The 15575-nt window shown below is 39.8% G+C and overlaps 1 protein-coding gene across 1 annotated transcript in view; it reads left to right on the plus strand.

Moving 5' to 3' along the window:
- The first annotated feature begins 458 nt into the window (after positions 1-458).
- Positions 459-15575, plus strand: part of LOC149179206 (transducin family protein / WD-40 repeat family protein) — a 133959-nt gene continuing 118842 nt past the window's right edge. Inside the window, exons 1-2 of the mRNA XM_089420563.1 lie at positions 459-716; positions 829-1614. Coding sequence (XP_089276689.1) covers positions 1223-1614 — 392 coding nt within the window. The 5' untranslated portion in view covers positions 459-716; positions 829-1222. The remainder of the gene's footprint in view (positions 717-828; positions 1615-15575) is intronic.

The raw sequence follows: 15575 nt of genomic DNA on the forward strand, positions 1-15575 counted from the left end.
ATTAAAATTTTTTTGTTGAAAAATTTAATTGGAATTAAACATGATTTGGGATAAAATCACAATATTTCATTATTTAAATAGTATTTTTGAATGTAAAAATAAATTTAATATTTACCAAATAAATTAACCAAATATTAAATTATTAATAAAATAATTTTTTAATTTTTTTGGGTAGTTTTTATTAAAATTAAACCTAATTGGAGATAAAATCACAATATTTCATTATTTAAATATCATTTTTAAATGCAAAAATTAATTTATTATTTACCAAATAAATGGACCAAACATTCAATTCGGTTGACTAAACAATTTACGGCTACAGATTTTTTAAACAGAATTATCTTTAAAACCCAAAACAAACAAAAATATATTTAAAACTCAAAACATTTAGATGATGACATATATTTTATTAGCTGGAAAATGGGCTCCTTAAATGACTAAAAGTTCATCTACTTCGATGTGTATCCTTATGGGCAAACGATTTTCAATGTTAATATTAAGTACCTCGATGATTACATGGCTTTAAAAGTTGGTTGGAACTGTAAACATGAGGGGAATGAGGCAAAATACTGGTCAGATCTAACGTACGTACAATGAGAGCAGAATTATTGTAGCGAGTTGGTTTTGTATATGATATCAGCGCATTGCATTACATCAACTTAAGGAGGCGACGACACGAGAATATGCTTTTAGACTGACCAGCTGCTACCCACATGGTAGCTTTCTTGTAAATTGCAGAAGTATTACCATATTGTGATTAAATTAAATTGTGTGCTGTTTTTATAGTCATTCCCTGCATTTTTCCCTGAACGTTTCAATCCATTACAGGCCCTTTTTCTTGGTGTCGGTCGAATCGCGTGAGCCCTTTCTAGATTCCAATTCCGTCCACTGCTGCGTAGTCTATTCGTCTCTCTCATTCTGCTGTTTGATATGATTACGAGGCTTTGAAGCCAATCGCACTTAAAAAGCTAATCGCCAATTTAGCAGAAAAAAACTGACCCATCTTAGATAAGCCCTCCAAATTCTACTCATGAGCCCTGTTTTGCACAAAGTTTAGCATACAAATCGACCCCTCTGAGACAAGCCATCGAAGGTCCAATCCCTCTGGTTTCCTTTTCCTTCAAATTTAACCGAAAATCGGCAGATAAGGCCCCATAATCCTACCCATAAACCTGTTTTCTCTTAATTTTCGCATACGAGTTGATTGATTTCGGATATTAGTATGGCCAAGCTCATTGAGACTCATTCCTGCGTTCCTTCAACGGAGAGGGGCCGTGGGATTCTCATAGCAGGAGATGCGAAGACCAACTCTATCATATACTGCAATGGCCGATCCGTGATCATGAGAAACCTGGACAATCCCCTGGAAGCTTCTGTTTATGGAGAACATTCATATCCTGCAACTGTGGCTCGCTTCTCACCAAATGGAGAGTGGGTTGCATCAGGGGACACTTCTGGCACAGCTCGAATCTGGGGACGAGGTTCGGATCATACTCTCAAATATGAGTACAAGGCTCTCGCTGGAAGGATTGATGATCTCGAGTGGTCTGCCGATGGACAGCGGATCGTTGTATGTGGAGACAGTAAAGGCAAATCAATGGTCCGGGCTTTCATGTGAGTCACTCATTTCTTCTCTTTATATTATAGTTCAACTCTGTTTTCAAAGTTAATTTTTATTTATTGCTTGGCACTAGTAGGTGCAAATGAGTATTTTGGTACCATTAGACTCAGATACAAGTCTATCGTATAGTTAAGAAACATAGCTGAAAGTAGGCACCTGGGCATGAGGATCCGACCGTAGCTCAGTCTGGACAATATCTAGCGCCTCCAAGGCACGAGATCCAAATAGTTTTAATTCTATTTAATAGTTACTGGAAGAGTGTTACTGTCCCTAGCGGGGATAGAACTCGAAACTGGCCGGAGAATTCCCCACTTTGCTGTTAGACCACAAACTCATATCTGGGTTGTACTTCTGATCTTGGGTCAGAGTTTTATTGCTTTTAGAACCAGTTGGCTAGTTTTGATATGCAACAATTAACCATATTTCTTATCGGCGGCTTTTATGATTTTGAAATATTATTTGAAAAAAAATAGAAATGGTTAATATTTGTCTGAAAGAGAGCTGTGGCTGAACTGAACAGCTTAATAATACAAAAAGGGAAGAGTCTGACCACCACTTGCAGGTATAATGATCCGAAAAAGCTAATTTTTCCCTTCAAAAACTGATTTGTCTGTCCTACTCAAACCCTATGACTATAGATCTGGCAAGTATATTGCCCTACACGGATTTAAAAGAAAAGCTACCTGACAAAACATGTAACCAAACACAGGAAATTGCATTTAGTTTGGTTCACGAGGGGTTTCTGTCGAAGCATGTAACCAAACACAGAATATTGCATTAAGTTTGCCCACGAGGGGCATCTTCTTTTTCTCCAACTTGGTTCTCTGTGGTGTGCTTCGCTGGCTGCATGTCCACGTCTGCTGAAGTACCTGCTATATCTTCTTCTTCCATGGAGTTTGTGGTCACAATGAAAGGAGACGAATTTGTTGATGCTTCCTCCTTGATGTTGGATGAGCATGAGTGCATGGGGAGAGCTAGAAGTTGATGTTGGTTGAGTTTCACAATCCTGGAAACTAGCGAGTACATGGAGTCCAAGTTGATGATGGTTCACAATGCTGGAAACTAGTGCGTACATGGAGTCCACTTTGTCTACCACCTCATACCTCCTTTGGCAACTATGCATAAGGTCAAGATGTGCTTGGTCTTTTTCTTAGAGCGCATACAATGAAATATTGATTTCCATTGCTTGATCATCTTGAACTTGTGCTTCCACGAAGAACTTGTTGTCCCATCCTTCTTGTCACCTCAACCACCACTGAGAGGAGTTGGTGAGGGCACACTATGCCTTTGATATCTGTTGCACACCTCCTTATGCTTCTCCTCACCTCTTGTTATTTGTACATGACATAGCATCTAGACCAATTATGATTAGCCACTCTTTCCTTGAGCAAGTAATGAGACAAACCCAGAGATTGCCCAATGACCAAAACCCTGGAGACCTGCAAGAATTGCTAGCAAGCCCGACAAGATCCTCGCAAGGATGGGACCTTGGTCTCTACATATAACCAAAGATTCTAGAGTAGGAGGGTCTACCAGAACCACCAACTAGAAGAAACTCTATAGAGCACAGAATCCACATTCAAAAAGCCACTTCATACTAGTGTCCTTAGTAGAGCTTGGATCATGCATGGTGTAACAACTAAGCACACTCCTCGATGAATTTAATTCCCTCACCATAGTTGCATGCTTTTTAAAATTGGCAACTAGGGCCAAACTTCATGTGGGTCTACTTATTTATGAGCTGATAGTTTTCTTGGATTCCTCTTGTCGAGAGGTGTAGGATTGATCTAAAGGTCATCCGATTCCGACATGTCTTCATGGAGATATGAATTTATTTGTGTTATGTGACAATCGTCAAAGTCAGCCAACAACCAAATTGCCCCCACTTGTCCTCCATGTTTTATTATAAATAGAGGTGGCCTTCAAGTCATTTGATACACACCTCTTGTGATCTCTTCCTCTCCACTTGTCTTTGGGTTTTGGTGGGAGGAGAGATCTTAAGATGTTACGCTGCCCTAGAGGATGCCCTAGACCCTAACGCTGTCATGGAGGAGACACAGCTTCTTATACGCTGTCAAGGAGAGCCCTAATCACAGTCAAGGAGAAGCCCTGGACATGGTGCTGAAAGGGTTTTCTAAAGAGACCTACGCTGCCCTAAATTACAGTCCATGAAGCCAGCCTTAACGCTGGTATGGAGAAGCCCTAACCACTTCTAAATGATGCCCTAATATGCTGTCCTAGACCGCAGTCATTAGGGGTGTATACGCAGCAAGAAGAGGCACTTAACGCAGTCATGATGGAGACTTCCATTCACTGTCGAAGGGAGCCTCTATACGCAGCTAAAGGAAGATCCATAAAAGCCCTAACCGCAGTCCTCTATACACAGCTAATCACAGTCAAAGGGAAGATGTAATTTAGGTGCTGTTCAAGCAGGGAGAACTAGCACATCTTAGCCACAGTCAAGGAGGGTGCTATAGGCAGCTAAAGGAGGCTCCAAACAGTAGCATTTAAGTGTGCACTAGGATGCAGTCAATAAGGCTTTAATCTGCAGTCAGAGGGAGCTCTAGTCTCTGTCCTATCCGTAGTAAAGGAGGCCTAAGAAGAGGCTCCTATCTGCTGTTCTAAACCACAGATCAAGAGGTGACCCCATCCGCAGTTAAGGGTGACTGTCCGTAGCTACAGGAGGATGGTCACAGGCAGCCTTACACAGTCACCTAGCCATTGAGATTATGCCACATTGCTGTAGGTGACAGCATGGCCATTTGTTTGGGTATGTTATGCTGGGCAGAAGTATCCAATAGGGCTGCTGCATAAAGTCTGATTGGGTCACTGTGTGAAGGGACAAGCAAAATGAATACGCTGCCTGAAGACTGTGCGTTAGGCTGCAGGCCATAACATCACAATCAATTTCGTATGGATATTTAAGGACTCATATCATTAGCATTATATATGGAGCTGTTGTGTGTAATACTGCTGAGATCTCAGACTATTAGAGGGCTGTAAGGTGATGTTCCAATAAGAGATGGACAGAGCTATGATCATGGGTTCATTGAGGATCAGACAGCTAGCTAGGTGCAGCATGGTGATAGATGCAACATGATGGATGCAACATGGTGATAGATGCAACATGATGGATGCAGCATGATGAGATGCAACATGGTGATAGATGCAGCATGATGAGTGCAGCATAGTGATGGGTGCATCACAGTGATGGGTATACCATGGTGATGTGATCAACTGTGTTTAGATCTGCTACCTCATGTGTCATCTTCTTAGAGAAGATCTCTGCTCGTATTTTGACAAGTCAAAATGTTGACTTCTGAAGTATATGTACTATCTCTCTCTGTGCTGAACTATTGAAGAACATAAGAAGAATTGATCAAGGGTTTCTTCACATTGGGGTTTGTCCTTGGCTGGCACCACATCTTGTGTCCTCTTGTCTTGGCTTGTCTTCTGCGATTTATGTTTATGTTCTATCTGCAATTTATTATTATGCTGGTGTGATTGCTAATCTGGAAAAGATATTGAGTTAATTGGAAAAATTGAAATAAATTGCTCTAAGCATAGAACATACCAAAACTTAACATGGTATCAGAGCTGAGGTGAAGACAAAGCCCAAGCAAGAGTGAAAGAGCAATCACTGAAGACAGTTGGAAAGGACAAAAGACTCAATGGGTTCCTCATCCCTCTTCAAATTCACCAAGGGTGAAGTCGAAGCAAAAGAGATTATCAAAGTGGCGCAGCAGAAACATCTGGTGGCCTACCTACAGGTCACTTCAATGAGAAGTCCGGATCTAAGGATGGAAGGAAAGGCAGATGCTTTGCTTGCATCAAGTCTGGCCATTATGCGAAGGAGTGTTCGAATAGAAGGGACATATCACTTGATGACGATAACAACCATTCCAGGGGTCGAAGGAATGACAGGTACAATGACAAAGGAATAAAAGGAATGCAGGTCATCAAGGAAATGGCCGACTCTTCAAGGAAAGCAAGGAACTCCAGATATGAAGAATTAAATGTTGTTTATGAGTATTATCTTATGTCGGCCCTCTCCACCGGACTCGTTGGGAAAATTGATAGTGGTGCCTCAAGGCACTTCATTGGATTCAAGGAAGCTCTCTCTAATTTGATAGAGAAGGAAACAATCATGGAGATTATTCTTGGAGACAATGCCACCTATCCCGTAAAGGGTATATGGAATCTCTTCAATTGGATCAAGGTAGTGTACCTTATCTCAAGAAGAACCCGGGGTCCATTTCGGCAATGGAAGACAAAGGTGGCATTCATCAATGGAAAGGTATGTGTGTGGATAAGGAATTTTTAAAGATGCTTTTGAGTTCAGGGTTGGCAATTTGTATCAAGTTGCAGAAAGTCGATTGGGGACCATGTTAGTTGACACATCTCTTCTTGGGGCCCTACCTGATGTGAGTCAGATAGTGACAGGGATACCTGAATTCAAGAAGAGCATGGAGGTACATGTCGGAGATGTACCGAAGGAAAACTTACAAGGGGACCATTCCCCTCATGTAGCAAGTCCACAAATTTGGAACAATCCGAGGGGTTTGAGATTCATGATCGAGAATTTTATGTATGCAGGTGGAAGAAAGCCCTCTATGGTTTGAAGCAAGCACCCCGGGCTTGGTATGAAAGGATAAACAACTATTTGATGAAGCTGAGATTCACTAGGAGTGAAGCCGATCCAAACCATTGCTTGAAGGTTGTGGATGATAGACCTCTCATACTGACACCTTATGAGGATGACCTCTTTCTAATAGGTGCAAACCTTCTCATTTGCAAAAGTAAGAGGGAGTTGGATTCTGGATTTGGAATGGTGAACTGTAAGCCCGTGACTACCTCGATGAAGCCTAACTTTAAGAAGTTATGCGGTAGTGATGCCGGACTTGATTTGGGAAATGCTTTTGAGCTTCATAAACTCATACTAGCATTAATGTTCTTGGTGAACTCCCGTCCGGATATATGTTTTGCAGTTAGCATGTTGAGCTCATATATGGTTGAGCTTCACTGAATTGGTGCCAAGAATCTTTTGAGATATCTTTGGGGCACAATCTCTCATGGATTGAGATACACTGCCGGAAATATGAAGCTGAATGCTGACTGGGCAGGCAGTGTGGAGGATCTCAAGGGCACTTCTAGGTGCTGTTTCTCTTTGGGTTCTGCTTCAATATCTTGGATGAGCAGGAAGCAGAAGTTGGTTGCTTTGAGCACCGATGAGGTCAGATACATCGCTGCGAGTATGACCTCGTGTGAAGCTGTTTGGTTGTGGAAGCTATTCAGTAAGCTGTTTGGACATGTATTGGATATCATCGTGATCTTCTGTGACAACCAGAGGGGGATTCGATTGTTGAGGAATCCCGTGTTCTATGATCACTCCAAGCATATAGACAATAGGTACCACATTATCTAGGATATGGTACAACGGGTAGCAAGAAGGCTCCATCACTCTGGGACTTGTTGACCCTGCCGCCTACACCTACCTACAAGTCAGTGAGAAAAGCCTTCAACCCCACAAGGTGTGGTTGGTGGCAGGGAACTCAGAGAAGGGGTTGTCACACTAATCTCGACTCTCTCCGTTTGAGCTATCTTCTAGGTTAGCTAAGGGGGGTGGTCCTTAATGAAAAGTTAAGTTAAAAGATGTGAATTTCTAGGAGAGTGTATAGTGAAAATGGATTACTTTCAAGGATTTATGAGCAAATATGAAGTGAGCAACTTGAAATAACAATGCCAATCATTAATATGATTAAAAACCATAAAATCAGTGCCTTATAAAGAATTTGCTCAAAGTAAAATGCAATGCTCTCAAAAGAGAAAACAAAGTCACCCTGAAATGTAAATAAGAATTGTTAGCACAAGATATGTAAGATACAAAATGCTTTTGAGATAATCAACTTTATAAATCAAAACATGTGAAACATATCTTGCCAAAACCCAAAAATTAGTAAACTTGGAAATGTAAAAGAAAGGAAGTGCTAAACCAAGACATCAATATGCAATTAGAGTCGAAACATGAAAATAAAACACTTGTTTGAAATGATTATAGTATTTGGCATTTGCTTTTGGAATAGACTTTGCATATAAAAACTCAAACCATCAAGAGACAAGTAAAGAAAATGTAATGGAAAGTGCTCTTGGTTAATTTTATTAATTAGCTCTACAACAAGATTACAATTTAACTTTAAAATCCTTAGACCTCACCCTCGCCCAATGATATGGATCTCATAGTGAGGAGTCAATAGAAGAGTAGAGGATCTCTAAGATGTCTACTTCAACCAACTTATGTTGGAGGTAAAATTTTAATGAGGCTTGGGGCCTTCCTACACTAAAATGCTTAGATGAAATGCAAATTGTGTTAATTCTCCAAACTAAAATAATGATACATGCAAATGTTTCAAAGAGATTGATTTGCAATGCTTGAAAATGAAATAGTGTTCAACATAAGTTGCAATTATAACTTCAATTAGAGGAATAAAATTAGCTTACAAGTGTTGTATGTGTTCCATCAATGAATTAAAATGATACAAGTAATTTGCTTGAAAGTAAAATTTGTTTCAAATAGACAATGACAATAAATTGTAACATAAGTTGCAATTATAACTTCAATTAGAGGAATAAAATTAGCTTACAAGTGTTGTATGTGTTTCATCGATGAATTAAAATGATACAAGTAATTTGCTTGAAAGTAAAATTTGTTTCAAATAGACAATAACAATAGATTGCTCCAATATTCAAGATAACAATGTAGCATAAAATTGAAGCATGTATTCAAGTGCTCAATGGAAACGAATCAAAGTTTGTTAAGAATATAAAATGCTTGTATGTAAAGGATGAATTGCCCAAAGTAAAGTGTAAGCTTGCAGATCCAAGCAACAATGAGAAAGAAAATACAAAGCTCAAATGAATTTGTAACAAACTGTAACTTAATGAAATGTGATAGTGAGGTTGTGTTAATTCCCAATTAAAGCATGCATGTAAGTGAATGAAGTATGAAAGCTTAAACCATGCAAATGCCAATCCACCCAAGAGAAGCCTCCCTCTAAATGGGGAGATAGGATACCATGGGAGAAATCCCAAGCTCCCATGAGCAAGTTAGATTTTTTATTAATATTACAATGAGAAGAGGGTCCTTCAAAGTTCTCAACTATACTTCAAGGAGAGCCCTCACAATAATTGCTTGAAACTTGGACACTAGACCTCTTTTCTTGAGAAAGTAGTGACAAGATCTCACAAAACTTATGCAAGGGAAACAAGGTGTGAGTTTCCTCCAAATGCCCACGGCTTAGAGAGGAAAATGGCCAACCCTCTAGTGAACTCGACTTGGCCAAAATAAGCCTCAAAAGGGCTCACAACATCCTTGGAAATCGAATCCCCAACATTTGCCACAAGTCTTGCAAACCCTTGTTAGATGTTGCGGGAAGTTCCTCTTCAAAATCTGCCACACAAGAGTTAACAAACAATCCAAACAATGACTGCAAAATAAGTTAAGTATTAATGGAAAAATCAACAAGATAAAATGTATATGGACAATTATAATCTACAAAAGGCTAAGCTAAAGAGTGAGAGTAAACTCTTGTTTTTGCTTAGCCATCTTCAAGCTCTTAGATAGCAAATGAAAGAAATGAAGTACAATGTTTTTTAAAAGAGATTTAAATTTAGAAGTTCTCGGCTTGTGTACAAGCTATGTGTCGAAATCCCTGCAAAACCACTTTGTAAGATAAGACTATGAAGGTTCCAAGAACAAATGAGAGCTCCTTTAAGAATTTATCAAGAGTGGGTTGGTCTCTCCAAAGACTCCCCCTCACGCTTGATTATGTAATCCCAACAAGATGTTCCCTCTACAAAACTTCAATCAAGAATTAGTTCCATATAGATTTAGCAATAAACAATGATAAGAAACTCTAGAGATTTATTTAAAACCAACTAGAACATTCTATACCTAGAGCATACTTCTAAATCAAATGTCAATGCAAGATAGCTCTACATTAACAAATCTACATGAGCATACGGAAGCAAATTAGATTAAAGCATGAGTAAAAGGAATTATACCAATGCTCAACAATTCATCACACTCAAAAAGGAGGAACACCTCATGAATGAAAGCCCAAAGTCTTTATTGATATTTTTGAAAGTGTACAAGGCAGCGATGCTTCCGCAAGCACAATAGCTAGTAACAATATTATACAATGTGAGAACCCATGGCTCTATTATATAGAGAGTTGGGAGCAAATCCCAATGAAGAATGACAATGACAAATGGCATTGGAGCCAATCCCAATGTAGAGGTGATTAAACAAGTGGCATGAGGTGACAATCCCAAAGAGAAATTCGAATTTGTTGAATGGAGCTCCAATGCCAAGTGTAAAAATCGAATTCTGGCAAGTGGACATTATTTTCTTCTTCCATTATGTGCCGGAACGGCAAGTGTATATGGGTGGTAATCCATGTTGGGACAATTTCCCACAAAAATCTCCACCAAATATTCTCTCAAATCCTCCCAAATGTGCATTAACTTCACAAATTCAAATTTCCAAACAGCTTTTTCATTTAATGCGAGAAATTCAATTTTATTTGAGCACATGTCCTTTCCTTGATTTTAGGAGTCCACATCACCTTGGGACTTCACTTTAACTCTCCCATAATTTTCCACCTCATTTCCACAACATTGAGCATGTGTGGATATTTATTTTTCTCCATTTATATAATTTCTGACTTAATTAATTGCCAGATTTCCCACTAAACTTAGGAAAAGTGGGTTTTGAGGGTCCAAAACACATTATTAACCCCTCAGAGTGTGTTATAGTAGAAAGTTGAGGGTGAGAGGTGTAATTTTGATTACTCATATCCCATACAACATCTCTAGACTACACTTATTACAATTTAAATACAATTTTATTTGCAATTTTGACCTGCGGGAAATCTAAAAAATTAAAAAATGACTACCTAGACCTAACCAAATTCCACGAAATTTTGTGTGTGATCTAGTATGGTAATATACATCGACTCTAGACACTAAGATGTGTTAGGGGCTCAACCTTCAAACTGTCACCCCGGCTTTGGGATAAAACGTGAGTGAAAAAACCCAGAAAATTATCCGCCTCTGAAAAAGAAGGGATAATTAACCATATAAAAAAACACTCCAATGTGTACTTGTTTGATGATCGAGTTCCAACATCCTAGGCCTATTACAGACTCAAAACTCATCATTACTAGTATCACTTATTACAATTCTCTGTAGGGTGTGGAATCTAGGTATAAGAAAGATGATGAGAAGATAGAAGTAGAGTTAAAAAACTCTGTTGACTGACGATATCTGATGGTACAAGTGTCCTTTGGATCATCCTTGGGCATGGAGTCTTCATGTAATCATCAGGTGCCACTCCAGTGGTCAACATGACTGATATGCTGGTCGCCGTTATTCTAATGAAACCCCTGGGAAAGGTCAAATTCGTGAATTTTCGAGAACAACTAGGAGTTGTGGAGAGATTCTCTCTTAAGGGTCCTATATGATATGGACATTGAGCTCTGGGAGCTCCGGGGGGCTTGGGTGTACTTCATGGAGCGATGAGCAACTATAGGGTGAATGGTTCAGCCTTCCCCTAGTGGTCTGCTATGTAGGCAGGATGAGTGGTTCATCCTTCTCTTGTCGAGACACAGTCATAGGGTGAGTGGTTCAACCTTCCCCTAGTGATTTGTTGTGTACAGGGTGAGTCGTTCAGCCTTCCCCTGGGATACCCCTGGCGACATGTAGGCAGGATGAGTGGTTCATCATTCTCCTGCCGAGACATCCTACCCATGCAGTCTGGGACTCATGGGAAGTACCTCTCATCTGGCCAATGAGTAGGGAAATGAGGATAGGGACCATAATAATACCGATGGACGTATCGTGTAACTACCGTACTCCCTATGCTAGGATGACATTGATCTGGGATCAATTGGAACTGACTTCGGGTCACTAAGAGCGATACAACTCACTCTCTTTTGGAATTGACTTCGGGTCAATAAGAGTGGTTTGACACACTTTCTTTATTGGAATTGATTTCGGATCAGTAAGAGTGCTATGAGACAGTCTCTTTATATGGGACTGGCTTCGGGTCAGTAGAGAATGGTATGATACATTCTCAATCACTTCTTCTTTTTCATGGTTCAGTAGAGTAGTGCAGGGCACTGATGGCAGAGATAATACTGACTGGCAGATGGATTAGCAGATGGAGTTCTCCCTAGTTGAGAGGGAGTGTTAAAATTGGCAACTAGGGCCAAATTCCATGTGGGTCTACTTATTTATGGCAGCTAATATTTTTCTTGGATTCCTCTCGTCGAGAGATGTAGGATTGATCTAAAGATCATCCGATTCCGACATGTATTCATGGAGATATGAATTTATTTGTGTTATGTGACAATTCGTCAAGGTCGGCCAACAACCAAATTGCCCTCACTTGTCCTCCATGTTTTATTATAAATAGAGGTGGCCTTTAAGTCATTTGATACACACCTCTTGTGATCTCTTCCTCTCCACTTGTCTTTGGGCTTTGGTGGGAGGAGAGATCTTAAGATGTTATGATGTCCTAGAGGATGCCCTAGGCCCTAACGCTGTCATGGAGGAGATAACTTCTTATATGCTGTCAAGGAGAGCCCTAATCACAGTCAAGGAGAGGCCCTAGATGTGGAGCTGAAAGGGTTTTCTAAAGAGACCTACGCTGCCCTAAATTACAGTCCATGAAGCTAGCCTTAACGCTAGTATAGAGAAGCCCTAACCACTGCTAAATGATGCCCTAATATGCTATCCTAGACCGCACTCATTAGGGGTGTATATGCAACAAGAAGAGGCACTTAACGCCGTCATGATGGAGGCTTCCATTCACTGTCAAAGGGAGCCTCTAGACGCAACTAAAGGAAGATCCATAAAAGCCCTAACCGCAATCCTCTATACACAGCTAGTCACAGTCAAAGGGAAGATGTAATTTAGGCGCTGTTCAAGCAAGGAGAACTAGCACATCTTAGCCACAGTCAAGGAGGGTGCTATAGGCAGCTAAAGGAGGCTCCAAACAACAACATTTAAATGTGCACTAGGATGCAGTCAATAAGGCTTTAATCCGCAGCTAAAGGGAGCTCTAGTCTTTGTCCTATCCGTAGTAAAGGAGGCCTAAGAAGAGGCTCCTATCTGCTGTTCTAAACCGCAGATCAAGAGGTGACCCCATCCGCAGTTAAGGGTGACTGTCCATAGCTACAGGAGGATGGTCACAGGCAGCCTTACACAGTCACCTAGCCACTGAGATTATGCCACATTGCTGTAGGTGACAACATGGCCATTTGTTTGGGTATGTTATGCTAGGCAGAAGTATCCAATAAGGCTGCTGCATAAAGTCTGATTGGGTCACTGTGTGAAGGGACAAGCAAAATGAATATGTTGCCTGAAGACTGTGTGTTAGGCTGCAGGCCATAACATCACAGTCAATTTCGTATGGATATTTAAGGACTCATATCATTAGCATTATGTATGGAGCTGTTGTGTGTAATACTGCTGAGATCTCAGACTATTAGAGGGCTGTATGGTGATGTTCCAATAAGAGATGGACAGAGCTATAATCATGGGTTCATTGAGGATTAGATAGCTAGCTAGGTGCAGCATGGTGATGAGATGCAACATGGTGATAGATGCAACATGATGGATGCAGCATGATGAGATGTAGCATGGTGATAGATGCAACATGATGGATGCAACATGATGAGATGCAGCATGGTGATAGATGCAACATGATGGATGTAGTATGATGAGTGTAGCATAGTGATGGGTGCAACACAGTGATGGGTACACCATGGTGATGGAATCACCTGTGTTCAGATCTGCTACCTCATGTGTCATCTTCTTAGAGAAGATCTCTGGTCTTATTTTGACAAGTCAAAATGTTGACTTCTGATGTATATGTGCTATCTCTCTCTCTACTGAACTATTGAAAAACCTAAGAAGAATTGATCAAGGGTTTCCCCACATTGGGATTTGTCCTTCGTTGGTGCAACATCTTGTGTCCTCTTGTCTTGGCTTGTCTTTTGCGATTTATGTTTATGTTCTATCTGCAATTTATTATTATACAGATGTGATTGCTAATTTGGAAAAGATATTGAGCTAATTGGAAAAATTGAAATAAATTGCTCTAAGCATAGAACATACCAAAACTTAACAATGCTTGAACTGATGATTAGAGTTATGATTCATAGCCAAGTGTTGGTGGATTAACTGTCACGGGAGGGGTAAAAGAAGCGTTCCCCCCTGCTTTAATTTCATTATGCCTTCACCCATTTCAAGTCCCTCATTCTTAGAGGTCCACTTAGGTCTTGTGGTTGTGCAAGACCTAAAATAAATCTATTTTTTTGAATTCTTCTGCCTTTTGATTGGATTTTCAGGATGAGGTGAGATAGGGGGATATTAAGCATGATTGTTTCAATGTGTAAATGTCGAACTACCATTGTAGTGCCCCTTATCATTGTTTGGCATTTGATTTCCCTCTCATTGAGCTTGACGAGACCTTGATATATCAATAATGCCTTTGCCTCGTTGTTGGATGCAAGAGGGTCTACCGGAACCATTGACTGAAAGGAACTCAACATAGCACATAACCCTCAATCGAGAAGTTGCTTCATGCTAGTGTCCTTAATAAAGCTTGGGGTAAGCATAGCGTAGTAACTAAGCACATGCCTTCTTGATGACTTTATTACCTCGCCATAGTTGCATGCTTGAATTGAAAATTAGAGTTATGATGCATAGCCAAGTGTTTGTCGACTAAATGTCATGGGAGGTAAATAACATTTCTCCTCCATTTAATTTCATTATGCGTCACCCATTTCAACCCCCTCGTTAGCCTAGATTTCTATTCATATGTTGTGGTTAATTCTATTTGGATCCTCATCAAAATCTCTTTGTAAACTTTGTAAGCATTGAATTGTTTTTTTGGCAAAGTTCAGAAAATGTTCAAAATTCCCTTGGAAATTGAAATGAACCATTGTGATGGTTAGCCTTCCAAGGCAATCCATTAAAAATGAAGGCTGTGATGAAGAAGAGCATTGAATGGAACATAGAGGAGAGAGGAGGAAGAAATGAAGGGCAATAACAGAGATGAGAGCTCAAGGGAGTAGTTTGCTTGATCAAAGGAGAAGAAGACATTGAATCTGTCCTACAATGAGTGAAGATTGTTCTTGGGCCATGGTCATTTGGAAGATTGCCTGCCAGTGAGTAACAATACACTAAATTTGTGTGTAGCTCACCCTTTTGTAATCAATGTCCTTTTTAATGAAATCCAAATCCAATCTTTTTGCCATTTGGGTTCTAGGGTAAAAAAATCTTTGTTGTCTATGGTGTAAATTTGTTGTTGTGTGATTATCTGTAGGTTCATTTTCAATTCTAGGTTTTAATTGTTGTTTGAATATTATGTAAAACACACTGATTCTCTGCTTTGCCATTGATTAAACCCAATCACAATTCATTTGATCTATGGGCATTAGACTTCGAAGACCTTGACCTCACCGCCCTCATCATCTGATCTCTCTCTCCCCCTTGACAGGTTCATGAGTTGTCCAAACTCATTCAATGTTTTGTATCACCATACCTTTGTGATGGTTTTATATATTTGTTATGATGTTATACTTATGTATGTTTCTTTCTTTATATTATTTTCAACATTTAAAGGAGTTGTGCTTGCATTTCCACATTGTATTCATACTAGTTGTACTCTTCAATCTTATTGACCTACTTTTGTGGTCATTCATCGTACATTAATATAATTATCTTATCTTATTTGGCATCAACTCAATCCCTAACGTTGGCCATACATTCTATGTCTGCTTACAACCATACACTTTGTTCCCTATATCTCTCAAAAATCGTTTGGTTGTAATATTGTAATGCTAGTTGGTTAATTGGGTGCTTTATATTATGGGTTGCTTGACCA

This window comes from Pinus tabuliformis, chromosome 4_1 (assembly GCF_031772625.1).
Source record: "Pinus tabuliformis cultivar Carrire ecotype Pingquan chromosome 4_1, CPIR1, whole genome shotgun sequence".
Taxonomy (NCBI): domain Eukaryota; kingdom Viridiplantae; phylum Streptophyta; class Pinopsida; order Pinales; family Pinaceae; genus Pinus; species Pinus tabuliformis.